A 20,014-nucleotide genomic window follows, 5' to 3' on the forward strand; every position below is an offset into this window, starting at 1 on the left:
CTCCTCCTCCCAATAGTGAGGGCTGCAGACGAGAGAACACCATGAAGAATGTAGGATGTCGTAAATACGCCTTCAACTCCCTCCAGCTGAAGGCCTTTCCAAAACAGTACCGCCCACCTGAGGGCACCTATGGAAAAGTAGAGACCTGATTGGACAGACCAGCTGCCCATCTCTTAAAGTAGCCAATAGAAGGGAAAATGGACTAAATAACATCAACAACAACATAAAAGCAAAACAATATCACAAAAGCAACTACCCCCTATATATAGTGCTGCATCCCTGTTGATGATTTAATGTTATCTATGGTAGATTGTTTGATAGCAATTCACTCTCTTTTGCGATTAGACTCACTCCGTTATGTCATGACAACCACTACACATACAACAACAACAACTTAAGAACAGCTTTTCAAATTGTTTTAGTTTTTATTTAGAAAGGAAAAGTGGAAGGGGATACCTCGTCAGTTGCACAACTGAATGCATTCAACCAAAATGTGAGCTCTTATCATAAGGCCTGTGTTCTAACCACTGTCTCTCATGGAACTTTAAAGAGAAAATTCAACTCAAGTACATTTAAAAAGAACAAAACCTTTGTATGCAGTGCATCAAGACCTTACTTGCTCTCACACTCCACTCCTACAACAAGCACAGGGAACTGATGATATACAGAGATCAGACAAAGACATACTTGTATCTCTGATGTATGAAGACTATTCCATCTAATGTTATTTTATTATCCCTTTTCTATTTGGTAATACATCTAATGGACAGGGTTAGTGTAAAGTAGAGGGCCAGTATCCTGTGTTTTAGTTTTACAGCAAAGATAGTGTATGCAAGGCTTGGTAGTCCACTGAGAGGCATATACAGTTACAATGGTCAAGGTTCATCTTTCACTTGCCACTACATGTTTGTTTAAAGTATATATTATTATATTATTTTGTCATTGAGTGCATGGTACAATGCTCCACCATATAAGATGCAAGCATGGATAGATTTTACACACAGCAAACTTAATCCAAAAACAACACAACTACATTCTGTGCTCACATGCGTGTAGATTTTATTAAACTGAAAAGGAATATATTGTCCAAATCTTGTACCCCCCCCCCCCACAAACCCTCTCTATTCATGAAGTTGTTTTTATACAGGTCCAGGTTCTAGATGGTAGGCATATTTTCTGTACATCAGACTAGAGACTGAGCCAAACTAGAATATTAGCACAGAGTAAAGGAACAGTGTTATAGGAGACATAAAGAAAGTTCCTGCTCTATTGTATGTCTGCAGCTGTTCTCTGTGAGTTCATCTCGTCTCTTATTAGAAGAGCTCCTGGTTGACTTCACGACAGGACCAAAACACAACACCGGCTTGTTCATGTTACAACCAACGGAGCGAAAAGGAGGTGTCTGAATGCATGTAGATAGAGAATCATCACGTTATTATTGTACTTTTGGAAATAAGGGACTTGTACACTGCATAGAAGCCTGTTTAAAATGGACAGTGTTTTGTGTTATAATTGTACTGTGAACCTTTCACTGGCTTCTGTTTCCATGTCTACCTATAGATTTTATTCTCCATTACAGAGACATTCAAAACATTTGCTTAAACGTTATTTCGCTAAATATCCTTGATGCTGATGCACTGACAATTGCTGAAAAAAGTAGCCAAAATGCTGCCAGAATTTTACTCATTTAATTTTACTTTTTTTTTTGTCTTTGTATGTAATGAATGTTATTGAACCACACACTTTCAAGTAAGAGCATCTGTATAGGTACAGGCTTTGCTGTAAAATGTGCTTTCATAAACTCTCCTCAGTAACTTGAGCTGTTAAAATGAGAGCATTAAACTGTTTCACCAATTCCTGTGTGACACTTGTAAAGTATCCCTCGGGTCTCTATCGTCTGTCTATGTCTGTCTGTCTGCACGCATGCACACGCACACACAGTTCTAAACTGTCTTGAAAAGGCCTCTTAAAAGGGATAGTTAACCCAAATTACAAAATGACACATTGGTTTCCTTACCCTGTAAGCAGTCTATGGACAAGGTATGACAGCAATCGATGATTTGGTTAGTTTACCTGGCACTGTTTCCACATGCTAACGTTTTAGCATTTGTGGCATATATGCCATTCAAGTCATGAGACCGATATTAGCATTATTCGCGTATCATGTCCAAATAATCCGAAACGATCTCAAATTGATTGTGAAGCTCCAATAAGTCACTTATAGGTGTTTTGACGATTATGGGGGAAAATGTCTTATAGTGGTCCCATGACTTGAATGGGATTTGTGCCAGAAATGCTAAATGGGAATTGTACCACAAATGCATTTGCAAAATGTCCTAGGGAAACTATCCCTAATAAAGCTCCCGGGTCTAGCAGTGGCATTGTCACCCAGGAGGCCTTGCTAGCTAGCTACAGTGTTTGATTCATATCAGCCATTTTCTTATAAAACAACTCAGCTAGCTATAAAAATTATAATTTGCGATGCTAGCTAACGTTAGCTAGACTCGGGAGCTCATGGGGACATAGCCTTCATGAACCAGAGGTTTAGATATGATTCCACAATGGGCAACAACAACTGGCTACTAATTCGTTTTCAGCCAAAAATTTTCACATCATAGTTTATCCGGTGACCATCGCATTTAGAAGGATAGCTACTGACAGCAATGTAACTGGCTTGCTAGCATGCTGGCTCTCGCTGGAGGTTAAATTTCCTTCCATATATACAGTACCGGTCAAACGTTTGGACACACCTACTCATTCCAGGGAATGCTTTTCCAACAGTCTTGAAGGAGTTCCCACATATGCTGAGCACTTGTTGCCTGCTTTTCCTTCCAACTCATCCCAAACCATCTCAATTGGATTTAGGTTGGGTGATTGTGGAGGCCAGGTCATCTGATGCAGCACTCCATCACCCCCTTTCTTGGTCAAATAGCCCTTACACAGCCTGGAGGTGTGTTGGGTCATTGTCCTGTTGAAAATTGAATGATAGTCCCACTAAGCACAAACCAGACGGGATGGTGTATCACTGCAGAAGGCTGTGGTAGCCATGCTGGTCAAGTGTGCCTTGAATTCTAAATAAATCACTGACAGTATTTTTCCAAATAGGGCTATCTTCTGTATACAACCCTACCTTGTCACAACACAACAGATTGGCTCAAACACATTAAGAAGGAAAGAAATTCCACAAATTAACAAAGGCACACCTGTTAATTGAAATGCATTCCAGGTGACTACCTCATGAAGCTGATTGAGAGAATGACAAGAGTGTACAAAGCTATCATCAAGGTAAAGGGAGGCTACTTTGAAGAATCACAAAAATATCAAATATATTTTGATTTGTTCAGCACTGTTTTGGTTACTACATGATTCTATATGTGTTATTTCATAGTTTTGATGTCTTCACTATTATACTACAGGGGTAGAAGATAGGGAAAAATAAAGATAAACCCTGGAATTAGTACTGTATATTTACCAAAAAAAGGTGTCTGTGTAATGGTTTTCTTCATCTGAAGGAGAGGCAGACCAAAGCGCAGCGTGGTGGTTATTCATATTCTTTAATTTATAAAGAAACTACACATGAGATAACTAACAAAAACAACAAATGTGAGAAAACCTAAAACAGTCCCATCTGGTGCAAACACAAAGACAGGAACAATCACCCACAAACACAGTGAAACCCAGGCTACCTAAGTATGATTCTCAATCAGAGACAACTAATGACACCTGCCTCTGATTGAGAACCATACTAGGCCGAAACATAGAAATACCCAAACGATAGAAAAACAAACATAGACTGCCCACCCAACTCACGCCCTGACCATACTAAATAAATACAAAACAAAGGAAATAAAGGTCAGAACGTGACAGTACCCCCCCCCCCCAAAGGTGCGGACTCCGGCCGCAAAACCTTGACCTATAGGGGAGGGTCTGGGTGGGCGTCTGTCCGCGGTGGCGGCTCTGGCGCGGGACGCGGACCCCACTTAACCATTGTCTTAGTCCGCCTCATTGTCCGCCTCCGTGGCTTTCTAACCATGGCCACCCCTCTCAATGACCCCACTGGACAGAGGGGCGGAAGCTCTGGACAGAGGGGCGGAAGCTCTGGACAGAGGGGCGGAAGCTCTGGACAGAGGGGCGGAAGCTCTGGACAGAGGGGCTGAGGGGCTCTGGCGCCTCAGACTCCGGCAGCGGCGCCGGACAGGCGGGAGGCTCCGGCAGCGGCGCCGGACAGGCGGGAGGCTCCGGACAGGCGGGAGGCTCCGGCAGAGGCGCCGGTAGCGGCGCCGGACAGGCGGGAGGCTCCGGCAGCGGCGCCGGACAGGCGGGAGGCTCCGGCAGCGGCGCCGGACAGGCGGGAGGCTCCGGCAGCGGCGCCGGACAGGCGGGAGGCTCCGGCAGCGGCGCCGGACAGGCGGGAGGCTCCGGCAGCGGCGCCGGACAGGCGGGAGGCTCCGGCAGCGCTGGTGAGGAGGGAGCCCCTGTAAGGATGGGCCGGAGAGACAGCCTGGTGCGGGGGGCTGCCACCGGAGGGCTGGTGCGTGGAGGTGGTGACGGATAGACCGGGCCGTGCAGGCGCACTGGAGCTCTTGAGCACCGAGCCTGCCCAACCTTACCTGGTTGAATGGTCCCGGTCGCCCTGCCAGTGCGGCGAGGTGGAATAGCCCGCACTGGGCTATGCAGGCGAACCGGGGACACCGTGCGCAAGGTTGGTGCCATGTAAGCCGGCCCAAGGAGACGCACTGGAGACCAGATGCGTAGAGCCGGCTTCATGGCACTTGGCTCGATGCCCACTCTAGCCCGGCCGATACGCGGAGCTGGAATGTACCGCACCGGGCTGTGCACCCGCACTGGGGACACCCGTGCGCTCCACCGCATAACACGGTGCCTGCCCGGTCTCTCTTGCCCCCCGGTAACCACAGGGAGTTTGCACAGGTCTCCTACCTGGCATAGCCATACTCCCTGTGAGCCCCCCCCCCAAGAAATTTTTGGGGCTGACTCTCGGGCTTCCATCCGCTCTGCCGTGCTAGTTCCTCATAATGCCACCTCTCTGCTTTTGCTGCCTCCAGCTCGGCCTTGGGGCGGCAATATTCTCCTGGCTCTGCCCAGGGTCCTTTACCGTCTAGAATCTCCTCCCAAGTCCATTTCTCCAAATAGTGCAGCCTCTCCCACTGCTGCTGCTGCTGCTCCTGCTGCTGCTGCCTCTGTTGCTTCTCCTGCTGCTGCTTTTGCCGTTGCCCGTTACCACGCCGCTTGGTCCTTGGTTGGTGGGTGATTCTGTAATGGTTTTCTTCATTTGAAGGAGAGGCGGACCAAAGCGCAGCGTGGTGGTTATTCATATTCTTTAATTTATAAAGAAACTACACATGAGATAACTAACAAAAACAACAAATGTGAGAAAACCTAAAACAGTCCCATCTGGTGCAAACACAAAGACAGGAACAATCACCCACAAACACAGTGAAACCCAGGCTACCTAAGTATGATTCTCAATCAGAGACAACTAATGACACCTGCCTCTGATTGAGAACCATACTAGGCCGAAACATAGAAATACCCAAATGATAGAAAAACAAACATAGACTGCCCACCCAACTCACGCCCTGACCATACTAAATAAATACAAAACAAAGGAAATAAAGGTCAGAACGTGACAGTCTGTTCTGTCTTGTATTTAAATGTTGACACCCAGTAGACTGGACGCGAAAGACACGCACACTTGTTTAGCTGAAGTGTTGGCTAGCGGAGTAGAACACTTGGAAAGGAAAAGGAGAGCCGCACACTAGGAGCTCGGATGCAATAATTTAATAACCAACGTTTCAACAGACAAGCTGTCTTCATCAGGGTATAATGACAAACACTGGGGGTCACTAGTTTATAAGAACACACAGGTGTCTGTAATCGTGGCCCGGTGTTTCATTTATTTAACTAGGCAAGTCAGTTAAAAACAAATTCTTATTTACAATGACGGCCTACCCCAGCCAAACCCTAACCCGGACGACACTGGGCCAATTGTGAGCCGCCCTATGGGACTCCTAATCACGGCAGGTTGTGATACAGCCTGGAATTGAATCAGGGTCTGTAGTGACGACTCTAGCACTGAGATGCAGTGCCTTAGACCGCTGCGCCACTCGGGTGTGGCTTGATATCATTGGTTAATTTACAGATATAAATAGAACATATAAAAAACATGAATGGATAGCATCCAATCATAGATACAATTTGGCTACATAGGCCTACAAACATTTACAATGAGCAGCAAAATCACAATCATCACAAGAATGGCTTCAGATCAAAGTCTACTTTGAGACTGAAAGGAGCAAGGGTCTTTCATCTAAAGATCCAGGCAGCCTCTTGTTTTAACAATAAATTGTCACGGTCACCCCCTCTCCTAGGGAGGGTGACGTGTTTGATGCCGATATAACATAGGGACGAAATAGAGTGGTTCGCTTCCAAATAGTGGGCCGCAACTGGGCGACACAGTTAAATTGATCATGTTGTGAGATTGAAGTTACTTTGTTTCACTTGTGCTGGCCCAGGTGATATTGGCTGGCCCAGTGCTCCAGTTGGCTTGAGAGATGGAGGGAAAACACCTTTCGTTGACTCTCTCGGTTTGATTTATTTTTTAATAAAAAAATAATCCTTTATCTGGTCTCTCCTGTTTTCATTTTGTTTTGCTTCCTGTCTTTAAGTTTGGTGTGGATTTTATTTTGTTTGCCTCTTCTTGGACAAATGTAGTTGGTGCTCCTGGTGGGTGACTTTTAAAAACCAGGAGGACTAGCAAATAGAAAAGGCAGGCGCATGGGAAATACATGCTGGTTGACTTGGACATAAAAGACAAACTGGCGCAGAGAGACAGGAAACACAGGGATAAATACACTGGGGAAGCAAGCGACACCTGGAGGAGGTGGCAACAATCACAAGGACAGGTGAAACAGATCAGGGTGTGACACTTTGTTAGTTCTACCTTCTGTTTGAGTGAGAATTTGGGTTTTTCTTGCTGGAGCACACAAGCTACATTAGCCAACTGGTTAGACATTACACCATGGGCAACAACAACTGGCGACTAGTTAATTTTCAGACAAATATATTCAACTCTTCAACTACAGTTTGGGGATCAAGCTGAAGCTGGGTTCCCCCCAAAAAATCCCGGTCGGAGCTCGTTTTCCTCTTGAACGCACTGAAGTTTGCAATTTCCGAGTTCCCAGTTGTTTTGAATGCAGCATAAGAACACAGATGGCTCTTTAGATGGCTCTCTAGAGCATCTGTATGACGTCACACACTCAAGAAGGCTCAACCATTCACCCGAAGGGTTTTTGCGTGGCTGATTGGGCTGCATGACAAGTCGACCAGTGCACTGGTGTTATATCTATGTGCCTGCCATTTTTTTCACTATCATGAGAAAACACAAGAAATAACTAATATTGATAACCATCTAGATGTCACCTTGATACAGTATGTTCAGTATGTGGGGATACCTAGTAGCCAATATTAGGGTGACAGTCACAGTAAACATATGCACACAATGCACGAAGCAACTGTACACCCATCAGCAATACTTTTAATAAAAAAATAAACAATTGTCAGTTTTATAACTGAAAATGTACTATTATTTGTGTAAAAGAATTCCCACGCATGATAGAGAGACGCGTGTGATCATATACAAATGTAAGCAAGGTTTGAAATGATTGTTTTAGTCAAACATTATATTTGTGCGGGCAATTTGCGGCCTGCAAATTATTTGTAATCATGTTCCAGCCCCCAGACCATCCTTTCAAGAAAAAAATTGGCTAAACTATAGTAGAGCACTTTCACACACACACTCCCTTCCACACACACACATTTCCTTTCGACACACCTACTCCGTTCCACAAACCCACTCGCCCATACTCCGGTCCAGTGATGCCAATTTAGCAATTTTGTTGCTAGATTTAGCAACTTTTCAGACAGCACCTAGCGACAAATTTGGCTACTTTTAAAAATGTATTTGGAACTTTTAGCAACTTTTGAAAAGTGACTCAAATGCTAGAATGCACGTATTTTTCCTCTAAATGACACAAACAAAAGATTTTCTCTTTCACACACTCAGTCACGACACACATGCCTGGCTGCAAAAATGCATTGTGAGTGACATCAGCAGCAGGCGCTCAGCTCGTGCACAGGCAGCAGCAGGCCAGCAGCAATTTCAGTAAATTGCAAATCATTGTTGGCTGACTGCAGCAGCAGGAGTAGGGGTAGAACGAGCCAAACCCAATGAATATAGTTGGTCACGAATGTTTGATCTTGAACAGAACTTACAACATCAATCAACATGTCTCAATCAAAATTGTACAGCCAGAAGAACAGAAAAGAGTGGGAGTCTGTACCAGAACAAATGTCAAATCATATTTTTGCCGAGATGGCCAGTCAATTTGAGTAACGTTAATGTGTATTCTACGTAATGACGCAGTTTTATGTTATCACGCAATGACATCACAATGTCATTTAGCAACTTTTAGCAAAAAATCAACCTGCCTCTAGCAACTTACCCTGAAAATTAGTTGGCAAGATGTGCCAAGGTGGCGGCTTGAACAGACGCTTTTTTACCGAGCTCCGTACCAAACTTCAGAAAGATTGTGAAAAAAAACACGTTTTCAGTCATTACTATCACCTAGATTTGAGTTAAAGAGAGGAATAAGGCAAGGTTGTCCTATCTCTCCGTACCTGTTTTTACTAATCACCCAACTTCTTGCAAATTCTTTAAATAATAGTCCTGTACAAGGTATTTCCATAGCTGGTAAAGAAATTATTACAAGCCAGCTGGCTGATGATACTACACTTTTTCTGAAAGACGCTAACCAAATTCCCATATCGATCAATGTGATACAATTATTTTCCAAAGCGTCTGGTCTATATCTTAACATTAATAAATGTGAACTCATGGCTGTCAAAGATTGTGACACCTTCATATGTCTAGAGGCTTACTAAATTTGTCTAGAGGCTTACTAAATTTGCACCCTCTTATTAAAAATACCCAGAAGAAGCTAAATCAATGGCTACAGAGGGACTTATCTTTAAAAGGTAGAGTCCTAATAACCAAGGCTGAAGGTATCTCTAGACTAACATATGGCGCTCTATCTTTATATCTTGACAGTAAAATAAGCAAGGAGATAGACCAGATGCTTTTCAACTTTCTGTGATGAAACTGTACCCATTACATTAGGAAAACTGTTGTAATGAACACTTATGAGAATGGTGGGCTGAGTTTTCTGGACTTTACTACCTTAAATAATACTTTTAAGATCAATTGGAGAAAAAAAAATCCTAAGAAGACCCTGGAATTTTATTCCTCATCGTGTCTTCTCTACTTTTGGTGGCCTTTACTTCATGTGTGTCACGTTCTGACCTTTATTTCCTTTGTTTTGTCATTATTTAGTATGGTCAAGGCGTGAGTTGGGGTGGGCAGTCTATGTTTGTTTTTCTATGATTTGGGTATTTCTATGTTTCGGCCTAGTATGGTTCTCAATCAGAGGCAGGTGTCATTAGTTGTCTCTGATTGAGAAGCATACTTAGGTAGCCTGGGTTGCACTGTTTGTTTGTGGGTGATTGTCTATGTTGATGTCTTGTTTCAGCGCAGCTCGCATTAGCTTCACGGTTGTTATTTTGTTTACTGTTTTTGTATAGTGTTTCAGTGTTTTCTTTATATAAATGTATGATGAACACATATCACGCCGCATTTTGGTCCTCCGATCCTTCTCGCCTCTCCTCTTCAGATGAAGAGGAGGACGACCGTGACAATGTTGTTTTGCAATTATAATATTGACAAAGTTCCAGTGAACCTTTCTGCTTTTCATCGGCAGGTTTTCTTGTCATGGTCCTTAATTTATAAACACAATTTTTCTCCACACAAATATTATATATGGAATAATCGGGATATATTGTATAAAAATACTTCTTTGTTTTTAGAATATTGGTTCTGAAATAATATCCTATTGGTGAGCCAACTGGTAAATGCAGAGGGTCTTTTACTCAGTTATAAGGAATTCTTATCACTTTACAAGGTCTCTGTAACACCTAAAGATTTTGCAAATGTTTTAGATGCCATTCCCTCAGGTGTTGCTCTACTGTTCAGGAACATGTCAAGATCTGACCCTCAGAGCCTACCTTCCATTAACCCTGTTGACCCATCAGTAGGAAAGATTTGTTTCTCTTTTGGTCCATTCAACAACAGAGCGATACGAACCTTGTTTCATCAGGATGTTGTATCTACTATACCTTATTGCCTTATTGGAATGGATTTATTGATAATATCTGTTGGAAGAAAGTTTGGATGTTGCAACACACATACCTACTTGTTAACTAAATTAAGGTAGTTTCCTTTAAAATGATTCATAAATATTATCCTGCCAACCACTATATGAAGAAGTTTAAGGAAAACATCAACTCAAATTGCTCATTTTGTAATGACCACCCAGAAACAGTGTTGCATCTTTTTTGGCATTCTCTTCATGTAAGAAAACTGTGGCAAGACATCAGTAGATTTATAATTGAACACTTTTATGAAGGTCTTACACTATTGTGGAGAGATGAACTGCTTGGATTCTTTACCTACAATAGAAATAAGCTGAAACATTTTTATGTAATTCATTTCATTATTCTTTTGGCCAAATTTCACATTCACAAATGAAATTTACAAACAAAAAAAAACAAATGTTCTTACCCTACAAAAATAAATTGAACTGGATTTTAAGACAATTAAATACTCTACTAACAAAAAGGCTGTTAGAATTATAAGTGTATTCATGTCCCCTGTCTCATTCATGTGTTCAGGTCTTTGTGTAATGTGATATTGTACCCCCTAGCTCAATTTCCATTGTATAAAATCTATACTTGTGTCCTCTCATGTACTCTATGTATTGATTTGTTGTTAATAATAAAAAATATAAAAAATAAAAAATAGTTGGCAATACCGCTCCAGCCGCCATATTGAGATGCAGCGCACGGATGGCCCAACCCGGAAACGAGAGAAAGGTCTATGATTGCGGCAAGATTATCGAGATTCAATGTTGAAAGCGCATTGGAGGTTGTTCATCTTTACCGTAGACATACACGGAGGTTAGCGGAAAGCAGGTGCATATACATTTATTTTGGTTTAAAACATTGCGAATATTAATTTAAAGCGAGGCCTATGGATAGAGCTTATGCCATAACTTTGGGACACAACATCGTGAGACTTTATTCGTTCAACCAATACACAGACTCCCAAATGTTGTGTTCCCGTAGCTAATATGTATGGAACGCCGTTTGGGTCTTTACGTGTCAAAATTAACTTTTAATTTGACACGTCAAATAACACAATTCTATTAGAATGCTGTGTGTGATGAATTTGCACGTATAAACCAAGCGCCACCACTATCAATCAGTAGCACTGTCAAAGTTGTACCTAAAAGTCTGTTTCAAGCACACACTGGCCACAACCGATGTGTTTACAATAACGCGATGGTAATGAGGCATTATTTTTTCGACCGCAACTTCTGGGGTAGCTAGTTTTAGCTTGGTACCTAGCTAGCACCAATACAACCAGCCTGAAAACAATGACCAGTAGAAACTGCAGTCATTTTAATTATCCTTAAGTAAGTATTAACTAGGTAGCCACTTGTTGTTCGCCTATTGAAATTCAGTTCATTAAAATAATTAGCTAGCCAGCTACTTAACCCTGTTGCCCAAAGCTAACGTTTTTAGCAGCCAGCTAGCCTCATCTGGCTAGTGAGGCTCGACCGCACTGGGTTATGTGTTGTGAAGCTAGCCACAATAAGGATTTGGCACTATAGTGGAATTTGCGGTTTGCCTTCAAAATAAAATTACCTATTTGAAAGCGACGCAGAAGGTTATAATTGGTGGAATTATGCCATATTTAGACTAGATAATGTTAAACAAGGTTGGAATGTGAAGCAATGAAATGGGTTACCATTCTACTCGGTGACACCCTCAGAACACAACTGTGAAGAGTTTATGCAAATGTTAGTGTTGTAGCTCTTATCGCAGGACTGACTGAATTCACCTCCCCAGTCAGCCTATTGTGTGCATTGACATTCATATTGCACTGTACAGCTTTACCTAAGGATTGGGGTTCAATGAAATGGGGTATCAGTCTACTCAATACCCAATATAGTTTCCCCAACATCCTCCTCAGTTATCAGACTCCAAAACATCCACAGTATTGTTTATCCTCTTAAATGGTGTTCAATACACATGGGTTGATAATAAATGTGGCTCAATTCACAGTTGTTTCAGATGTTTCTCTGGGTGTCACTGAGTAGACTGATACCCTATGTCATTGATCCGCAATCCATAGGTAAGGCTGTACAGTGAAATAAGTATGCCCCCAATGCAATTCTAAAGTTCAATACATCCAGTTTGATTTCAACAGCTTTGTGTCAAATGAACAAATGATTGTATTTTGTTGATTTTATATAACAACATTTCAACCTCGTTTAGCATGATCTATTCAATTATGGCATAATTCTATCTGTATTAATTTGTATTGCTGTCAATTACATACTTTTATTTTGAAGGCTAACTGCAAAGTTCACTATTGTGGCTAGCTTCACATAAATGGGTCCGACAACCATTAATCAAATGAGAACTGTTTTATAAATTAGGGTTATTTTAGATGATGACACATACAGTGGGGAGAACATTTTTGCAGGTTTTCCTACTTACAAAGCATGTAGAGGTCTGTAATTTTTTATCATTGGTACACTTCAACTGTGAGAGACGGAATCTAAAACAAAAATCCAGAAAATCACATTGTATGATTTTTAAGTAATTAATTAGCATTTTATTGCATGACATAAGTATTTGATCACCTACCAACCAGTAAGAATTCCGGCTCTCACAGACCTGTTAGTTTTTCTTTAAGAAGTCCTCCTCTTCTCCACTCATTACCTGTATTAACTGCACCTGTTTGAACTCGTTACCTGTATAAAAGACACATGTCCACACACTCAATCAAACAGGCTCCAACCTCTCCACAACGCCAAGACCAGAGAGCTGTGTAAGGACATCAGCGATAAAATTGTAGACCTGCACAAGGCTGGGATGGGCTACAGGACAATAGGCAAGCAGCTTGGTCAGAAGGCAACAACTGTTGGCGCAATTATTAGAAAATGGAAGTAGTTCAAGATGATTGTCAATCACCCTCGGTCTGGGGCTCCATGCAAATCTCACCTCGTGGGGCATCAATGATCATGAGGAAGGTGAGGGATCAGCCCAGAACTATACGGCAGGACCTGCTCAATGACCCGAAGAGAGCTGGGGCCACAGTCTCAAAGAAAACCATTAGTAACACAGTACGCCGTCATGGATTAAAATCCTGCAGCGCACGCAAGGTCCCCTGCTCAAGCCAGCGCATGTCCAGGCCCGTCTGAAGTTTTCCAATGACCATCTGGATGATCCAGAGGAGGAATGGGAGAAGGTCATGTGGTCTGATGAGACAAAAATAGAGCTTTTTGGTCTAAACTCCACTCGCCGTGTTTGGAGGAAGAAGAAGGATGAGTACAACCCCAAGAACACCATCCCAACCGTGAAGCATGGAGGTGGACACATCATTCTTTGGGGATGCTTTTCTGCAAAGGGGACAGGATGACTGCACCGTATTGAGGGGAGGATGGATGGGGCCATGTATCACGAGATCTTTCTAACAACCTCCTTCCCTCAGTAAGAGCATTGAAGATGAGTCGTGGCTGGGTCTTCCAGCATGACAACGACCCAAAACACACAGCCAGGGCAACTAAGAGTGGCTCCGTAAGAAGCATCTCAAGGTCCTGGAGTGGCCTAGCCAGTCCCCAGACCTGAACCCAATAGAAAATCTTTGGAGGGAGCTGAAAGTCCGTATTGCCCAGCGACAGCCCCGAAACCTGAAGGATCTGGAGAAGGTCTGTATGGAGGAGTGGGCCAAAATCCCTGCAGCAGTGTGTGCAAACCTAGTCAAGAACTACAGGAAACGTATGATCTCTGTAATTGCAAACAAAGGTTTCTGTACCAAATATTAAGTTCTGCTTTTCTGATGTATCAAATACTTATGTCATGCAATAAAATGCAAATTAATTACTTACATCATAAAATGTGATTTTCTGGATTTTTGTGTCTCACAGTTGAAGTGTACCTATGATAAAAATTACAGACCTCTGCATGCTTTGTAAGTAGGAAACACTGCCGATTTTGCAGGTTATCAAATACTTGTTCTACCCACTGTAGCTGTATAGTTAGCAAACTATAATTACTTAAACAGATTGTCGTTTTGGGGAAGAACATTGTTTGCATGCATGAGCTAGCTTTCTTTTATGACCAGCACTGAAAGTGAGCGAGACAACTTTACCAGCATCATTGCATGCGTATCAATGAATCGTTTTACATGTGAAATACTAGTGAGTGTAATCAATGTGTAATAACTACGTAAAAAAATGTATGAACGCGTTAAATTATTATATGACGTGGAGTCATATTCAGGTCCTGATTGGTCAACTATGGAACGCATAGTCAACAAGCTTATTTGACACGTCAAATCGTGTATCTTTTTTGACATGCAAAGACCCAAATGGTTCCATAAATATTCCCCAAATTCAGTCTGTTAACATTCAGCGAAAGAGTTGTGCATTCAGACTCGCTGCCATGTGCGGAGTTGTATTGCCTTTGACAGGTTCGATAGCACCACTGTTATAAGGTTACACCGTGTGCTCTCTTTCAAGGTGCATATACAGAAGTCGCACCACTATTCCCTAGTTGCTAAAATTCTAAGAGTTTGCCTAATTTCCGCTTATGTGACAAATCAAAATATTGTATTTTCCGCTGTTTGAAGCTGGTGTACAAAACAAAACTGAAAAGACGCAAAAACTTCAAGACCACTGAACACGCGTTTGGCATATGTGTTTTTCTGTTGCTCATTTGAAAAACGACATGTCAGGCTTGGAGGTGTTTCCTGGCCGATTCTCAAGTAAAAAATAAAAAAGTGCTTGTGTAACAGCCGTCTCGCTATGCTATTGGATAGAGAAATCACCACAGCTGTTCACCCCATGTTTGTGGGAAAATGGACAAATCAAAACCCAACCTGCATTTACCCTTTGTGACGCAGTGAAGTTCCAAACTCCGTTTTAGACAGACAGACTTTATTACCAAAATTATCCAATTTACACTTTATCGTCAATCTTGACACTAGAATAACTGACTCCTATCAATATCACGGGGTGTTTTCAAAGGGATTTGTTGCTTTTTAAAGCCAAGCATTGAAAATAGCTCAGAACAGTTTTACCGCTTCTTAGACTTGCTTCCGATGAGAATGACATACCTATAACTATAATTTCTATGTGAATTTGTTCAGTTGCCTAAAAAGTTACATATTGCAGCTTTAAATAATATTGATGTGTTTACACAAAACTCTATACTGTAGCAGACTGCAAATCATACAGGAATTTAAGCCATTCAGCTGAATGATCATTCATTCAGTCTTGTTCTTCTCTAGTCCCGATTGTGGCAACACATTCGATTTACACAGAAAAAAAAATAAACATCCCTTGTCTGTCAAGGAATGTTGAATACAATTATATTTGAACTGAAGATTGTCCGTGGAGTTGATCCTTCAGTGGGTCAAAACTTTAGACAAAATATCCACCAGAAAGTATTAATAAACCGACTTCAAAACACAAGTCTCTGTCTGTAGCAATCAAGATTTGTTTGCTCATGACCTAAGGCACTTGCACAAGACAGAAGCGCATGCTTCCGATGCATGCCAAAGTCTTGCAGGTGTTTACATGGTTTTGCCCATGTGCCAGGTGATACACTACCAGTGGTTAAATAATATTTATCCTGGGGATATTTTGTCTGAAAATTCGTCCCACTGAAGGACCGAGCGCTCAGACAACCGGTAGAGTAAGTTGAAATGTAATTTCATTAAACATTCTGTTCTGTAAGGAAACTTTCCAAGTTTTTGCAGTGGCTTGTTTAACTGTATACCAACAATTGGTATCTCAGTCTGATTTATTAGACAAGTTCTCCTCTAGTTTATAGTCACTGACTTCACTCCTCCCTCTCTTTCACAACTCTCCTGGCCGCTCAAAGGTTCCCAGTTGCATGTGACGGTCACTTGTTAGCCAGGCCAAGAGGAGTACCAGCCTGTCCACACCGACACAGCCCAGTCCTATTCTATTCAACTACAGGTAGGCTGTACCTCTATTCTAAGATGTCATGTACTACATGTCATGTCGGTGGGTCCTGTGTGATTATGCTGTCCGACTTCATTGTAATTCTAAATCCCAGGCCACTGAACAATATAGGTACGGTCGATGGTCTCTTTATTGCAATTGTGCAACAATAACTGCAGATGATCAGATCTCACAATACCTGGACAGGTGTGAACATATTGAGACACTGCTGAGAGAGATTGTGAGATGCAGGTTTGCTTTTATTGCCATGAGTCTTGTCCTGTAGGCAGAATTGAGCGATTTCCCCATAGATAAGCCAGCTGTAAAGTAAAAATGAATGAAAACAAAAATGTGCTTTTTGGTCTTAATTTAAGGTTAGGGTTAGCAGTGTTGTTAAAGTTAGACTGTGGCTGTGCCAGCTAGTGACCACTCTGCAGTGCTAACCTGCTTGTGAGACAGGCAAAAAGGTCATAGAGGTTAATGGACTCATACTGGAGCCTAGAACACAGCCTGATCAGAACACACCGAGACAGCAGTCAGACCATGTATGTAATAAGGAACATTTGTGTTTGTTCCATTATCACGTGCATGGTCTGACTCTGGTATCTCATTGGGTGAGAGGTTGTTCAACTTGAAATAATAAATAAATCCGTGTATAGATGACAGTACCTCAGTTACCTTTTTAGTTAAAAAAAAACATGACTAGGCTACTTATTGAAAGCTTGGATCAGACTGCAAATTGAATATTAATGGGTGTTTTAGTTTAGAAGTTTTCTGTGTGTACCAATTCTAAGATTGAATCCAATATTTCTGTTCCTGTGTTAATGTATCATAGTGGTTAGGTTATAATTTTTTATCTGTCTGTTAATGTATCATAGTGGTTAGGTTATAATTTTTTATCTGTCTCTGTGTTAATGTATCATAGTGGCTAGGTTATTTGATCTTTCCTTGTGTTCTGTGTCTCAGGCTCCAGTATGAGTAGTAAGAAGCTGCTGGTGGATGTGGACTGTGGGGTGGATGATGCTCAGGCTATCATGATGGCACTGTCCACCCCTTATGTAGAGGTCCTGGGCATCACCTGTGTCCATGGCAACACCAATGTGGAGAACGTGTGCAAGAACACGCTGCGGGTGCTCCAAGTTTGCAACAGACTGGAGGTATAGTGCTGTTAATCTTTGGTAGACAATGTTAGTCCCTTTCAATTAGATTATATTGTTTATTTAGCTAAAATTGTCTTGACATATTTGTTGAAGTAAACAAGCACCCAATGGGATACAGGGAATATGCTTATATTGTCACGAAATATAGAAAGTGCATTTGACGGTAAAGCTTATACATTGTGTACAAAACATTAGGAACATCTGTTCTTTCCATGAGACTGACCAGGTGAATCCAGGTGAAAGCTATGATCCCTTATTGATGTCACTTGTTAAATTCACTTCAATCAGTGTAGATGAAGGAGAGGAGATGACTTAAAAAATTACTTTTAAGACTTGATACAATTGAGACATGAATTGTCTTTGTGTGTCGTTCAGAGGGTGAATGGGCAAAACAACACATTTAAGTGCCTTTGAACGGGGTATGGTAGTAGGTGCCAGGCGCACCGGTTTGTGTCAAGAACTACAATGCTGGGTTTTTCACGCTCAACAGTTTCCTGTGTGTATCAAGAAAGATCCACCACCCTAAGGACATCCAGCCAACTTGACACAACTGTGGGAAGCATTGGAGTCAACATGGGCCAGCATCCCTGTGGAATGCTTTCGACATCTTGTAGAGTCCATGCCCCGACGAAATGAGGCTGTTCTGGGGGCAAACTCATATGTAGGAAGGTGTTCCTAATGTTCTGTACATTCGGTGTATAGACTAATGTATGCATACCCTTACACAGAGAGGAAGAGATCACATGATGGGGAAGGATGCGATAATAGTCTGCTGACCTCTCTCTCTTCCTCTTTGAATATACACTGTTATTCTCTGTCTCAGACACATGACTGTGGAGCTCTACCCAATTCTAGAGCTCTGGAAACTGAGATCTGATTTGACATAATGTTCTGTTTACAGCAGTAGTACATAGACAGAGCATCATTGTGGAGAGGCTGGAGTTTACATCAAACGTTGCCATGACATAAACAAAGTAGTTGGTTTAAGAAACAGATTGGCACCCAGACTAGTTTTTGACTCCGTGTTTTGGGATGCCCACTTACATAAGCTGGGCTCTTGAATTCATAGCAAGTGAAAGTGTAGAGGGAATACTATAAATGTTGCAATTTGAAACTATTGCATTCAGGGTTCTGACCTCTGTTCTGTGTTCTAGATCCCGGTATTCCGTGGTGCTGCCAAGCCTATCTTGGGGAATGTGATCAGTGCGGGAAACTTCCATGGCCAGGACGGGCTGGGGGATGCTCCAGACCCAAACGCTCCGGGGCTGGACATGCTGCAGATGGAAGGAGCGGTATCTGCACTGATCCGGATAGTCAACGAAAACCCTGGAGAGGTGAGAGAGCAGTAGACGCAGGCTACTCAATATGTATGTGTGTGTCTCTGTTGTAAAATGCAGGTGTTTCTTCCAGGTATCTCTGGTGGCCACGGCTCCCCTCACCAACCTAGCTCTGGCTGTAAGAATGGAGCCATCCTTCCCCAGCAAACTTAAAGGCCTTTACATCATGGGAGGCAACACAGAGTGTAAGGGCTATGATTTATTGGCTTCAGAAGATCAACTTATCTAGTATACCAATGGTAAATAGATAAATGGGTCAATTGCCATAGGTTTTAATAATGTGGTACCTGTCTTCAGCCAGAGGAAACACCACAGTGTGTGCAGAGTTTAACTTCGCTGCCGACCCGGAAGCAGCTTACATCGTACTGAATGACTTCCTGTGTCCCACTTACATAGCCAGCTGGGAGTTCACCTGCTACAGCAAGCTGCCCTGGGTAACATTCATTTCATGTAATCAATAAATGATAAAACACTACCTTCAACATTATGATTGATGTTGTTTTCCTATTCTGGTTCCACCTGACAGTCGTGGTGTGATGACTGGCTGGCCCAGGAGTCAGAGAAGGCTCGCTTCATGGCCCGGATCTTCCGCCACAGTATGGAAGAGTCGAACAGCGAGCGCTTCCAGGCGGAGATGGTTGACGGCATGGGCTTTGTGTCATGTGACTCCTACGCCATGGCGGCAGCCATTGACAACACCTTTGTCACCGAGAGCAACCACATGGCGGTGAGCGTGGAGCTGACGGGCACACACACGCGTGGCATGATGATCCTGGACACACTGGGCATGCTGAAGAAGACTCACAAGGCCTTCGTCATGAAGAAGGTGAACATGGTGAGGTTTGAGCAGATGATGATGGACGCTCTGAAGTAATCTCTAGGTCTGCTACAGCTAACCACTAGACTGTAGAAGTAAACAAACAACTAAGAGAACGCTCTATGGGACCGTAACCAGGGAAAAGTGACAACTCCAACCTCATCCAGTCACCCCACGACCGTGGACGTCAAGGCAGCCCTCAACACCTCTCTGATTGAGGGGTTGGGTTAGATGTGGAAGACACATTTCGGTTAAATGCATTCAGTTGTGCAACTCTTTTCCCTTTTACTGTATTGTCAGCTCACGCTGATGTCAAGAATCATGCCTTGTCATTTAGATAAACAATTTTAAATAAATCGATTGAATTACAACTCATACCAGCAGTCGTGTGCATTAAACACTCCATTATGTCACAAGCACATTCGCAACACTTAATCCGTTTTATTGATACATTTATTACACCCAGTTGTTCAAAACAGATGCACAATTTAGAAATCTATCTTCAGAGCAGTCAAGGGGAAGGACAGT

At 42.4% G+C, this 20,014-nt stretch overlaps 2 protein-coding genes across 20 annotated transcripts in view; both read left to right on the forward strand.

Annotated features, from left to right (window-relative positions):
* LOC109871185 (inositol polyphosphate-4-phosphatase type I A) overlaps window positions 1-1,878 on the forward strand; it is a 49,451-nt gene extending 47,573 nt beyond the window's left edge. For all 18 annotated transcript variants that reach the window (XM_031805890.1, XM_031805887.1, XM_031805873.1 and 15 more), the window contains one exon: window positions 17-1,878. In XM_031805890.1, the coding sequence (XP_031661750.1) occupies window positions 17-149 (133 nt within the window). In that variant the 3' untranslated portion in view covers window positions 150-1,878. The remainder of the gene's footprint in view (window positions 1-16) is intronic.
* Window positions 1,879-10,954: 9,076 nt separating this feature from the next.
* si:dkey-4e7.3 (nuc_hydro_CeIAG domain-containing protein) lies at window positions 10,955-19,861 on the forward strand. 2 transcript variants are annotated; one of them, XM_020461711.2, is made up of 7 exons: window positions 10,955-11,103; window positions 16,090-16,187; window positions 17,139-17,329; window positions 18,487-18,666; window positions 18,743-18,854; window positions 18,967-19,103; window positions 19,196-19,861. In XM_020461711.2, the coding sequence occupies exons 1-7, from the start codon at window positions 11,009-11,011 to the stop codon at window positions 19,541-19,543; spliced, it is 1,161 nt and encodes a 386-aa protein (XP_020317300.1). In that variant the 5' UTR covers window positions 10,955-11,008; the 3' UTR covers window positions 19,544-19,861. The 2 variants fall into 2 exon arrangements, with proteins under 2 accessions (XP_020317300.1, XP_020317301.1); XM_020461712.2 differs by having other exon boundaries at window positions 10,959-11,088.
* The last annotated feature ends 153 nt before the right edge of the window (window positions 19,862-20,014 follow it).

Source organism: Oncorhynchus kisutch, linkage group LG26 (assembly GCF_002021735.2).
Source record: "Oncorhynchus kisutch isolate 150728-3 linkage group LG26, Okis_V2, whole genome shotgun sequence".
NCBI classification, from domain to species: domain Eukaryota; kingdom Metazoa; phylum Chordata; class Actinopteri; order Salmoniformes; family Salmonidae; genus Oncorhynchus; species Oncorhynchus kisutch.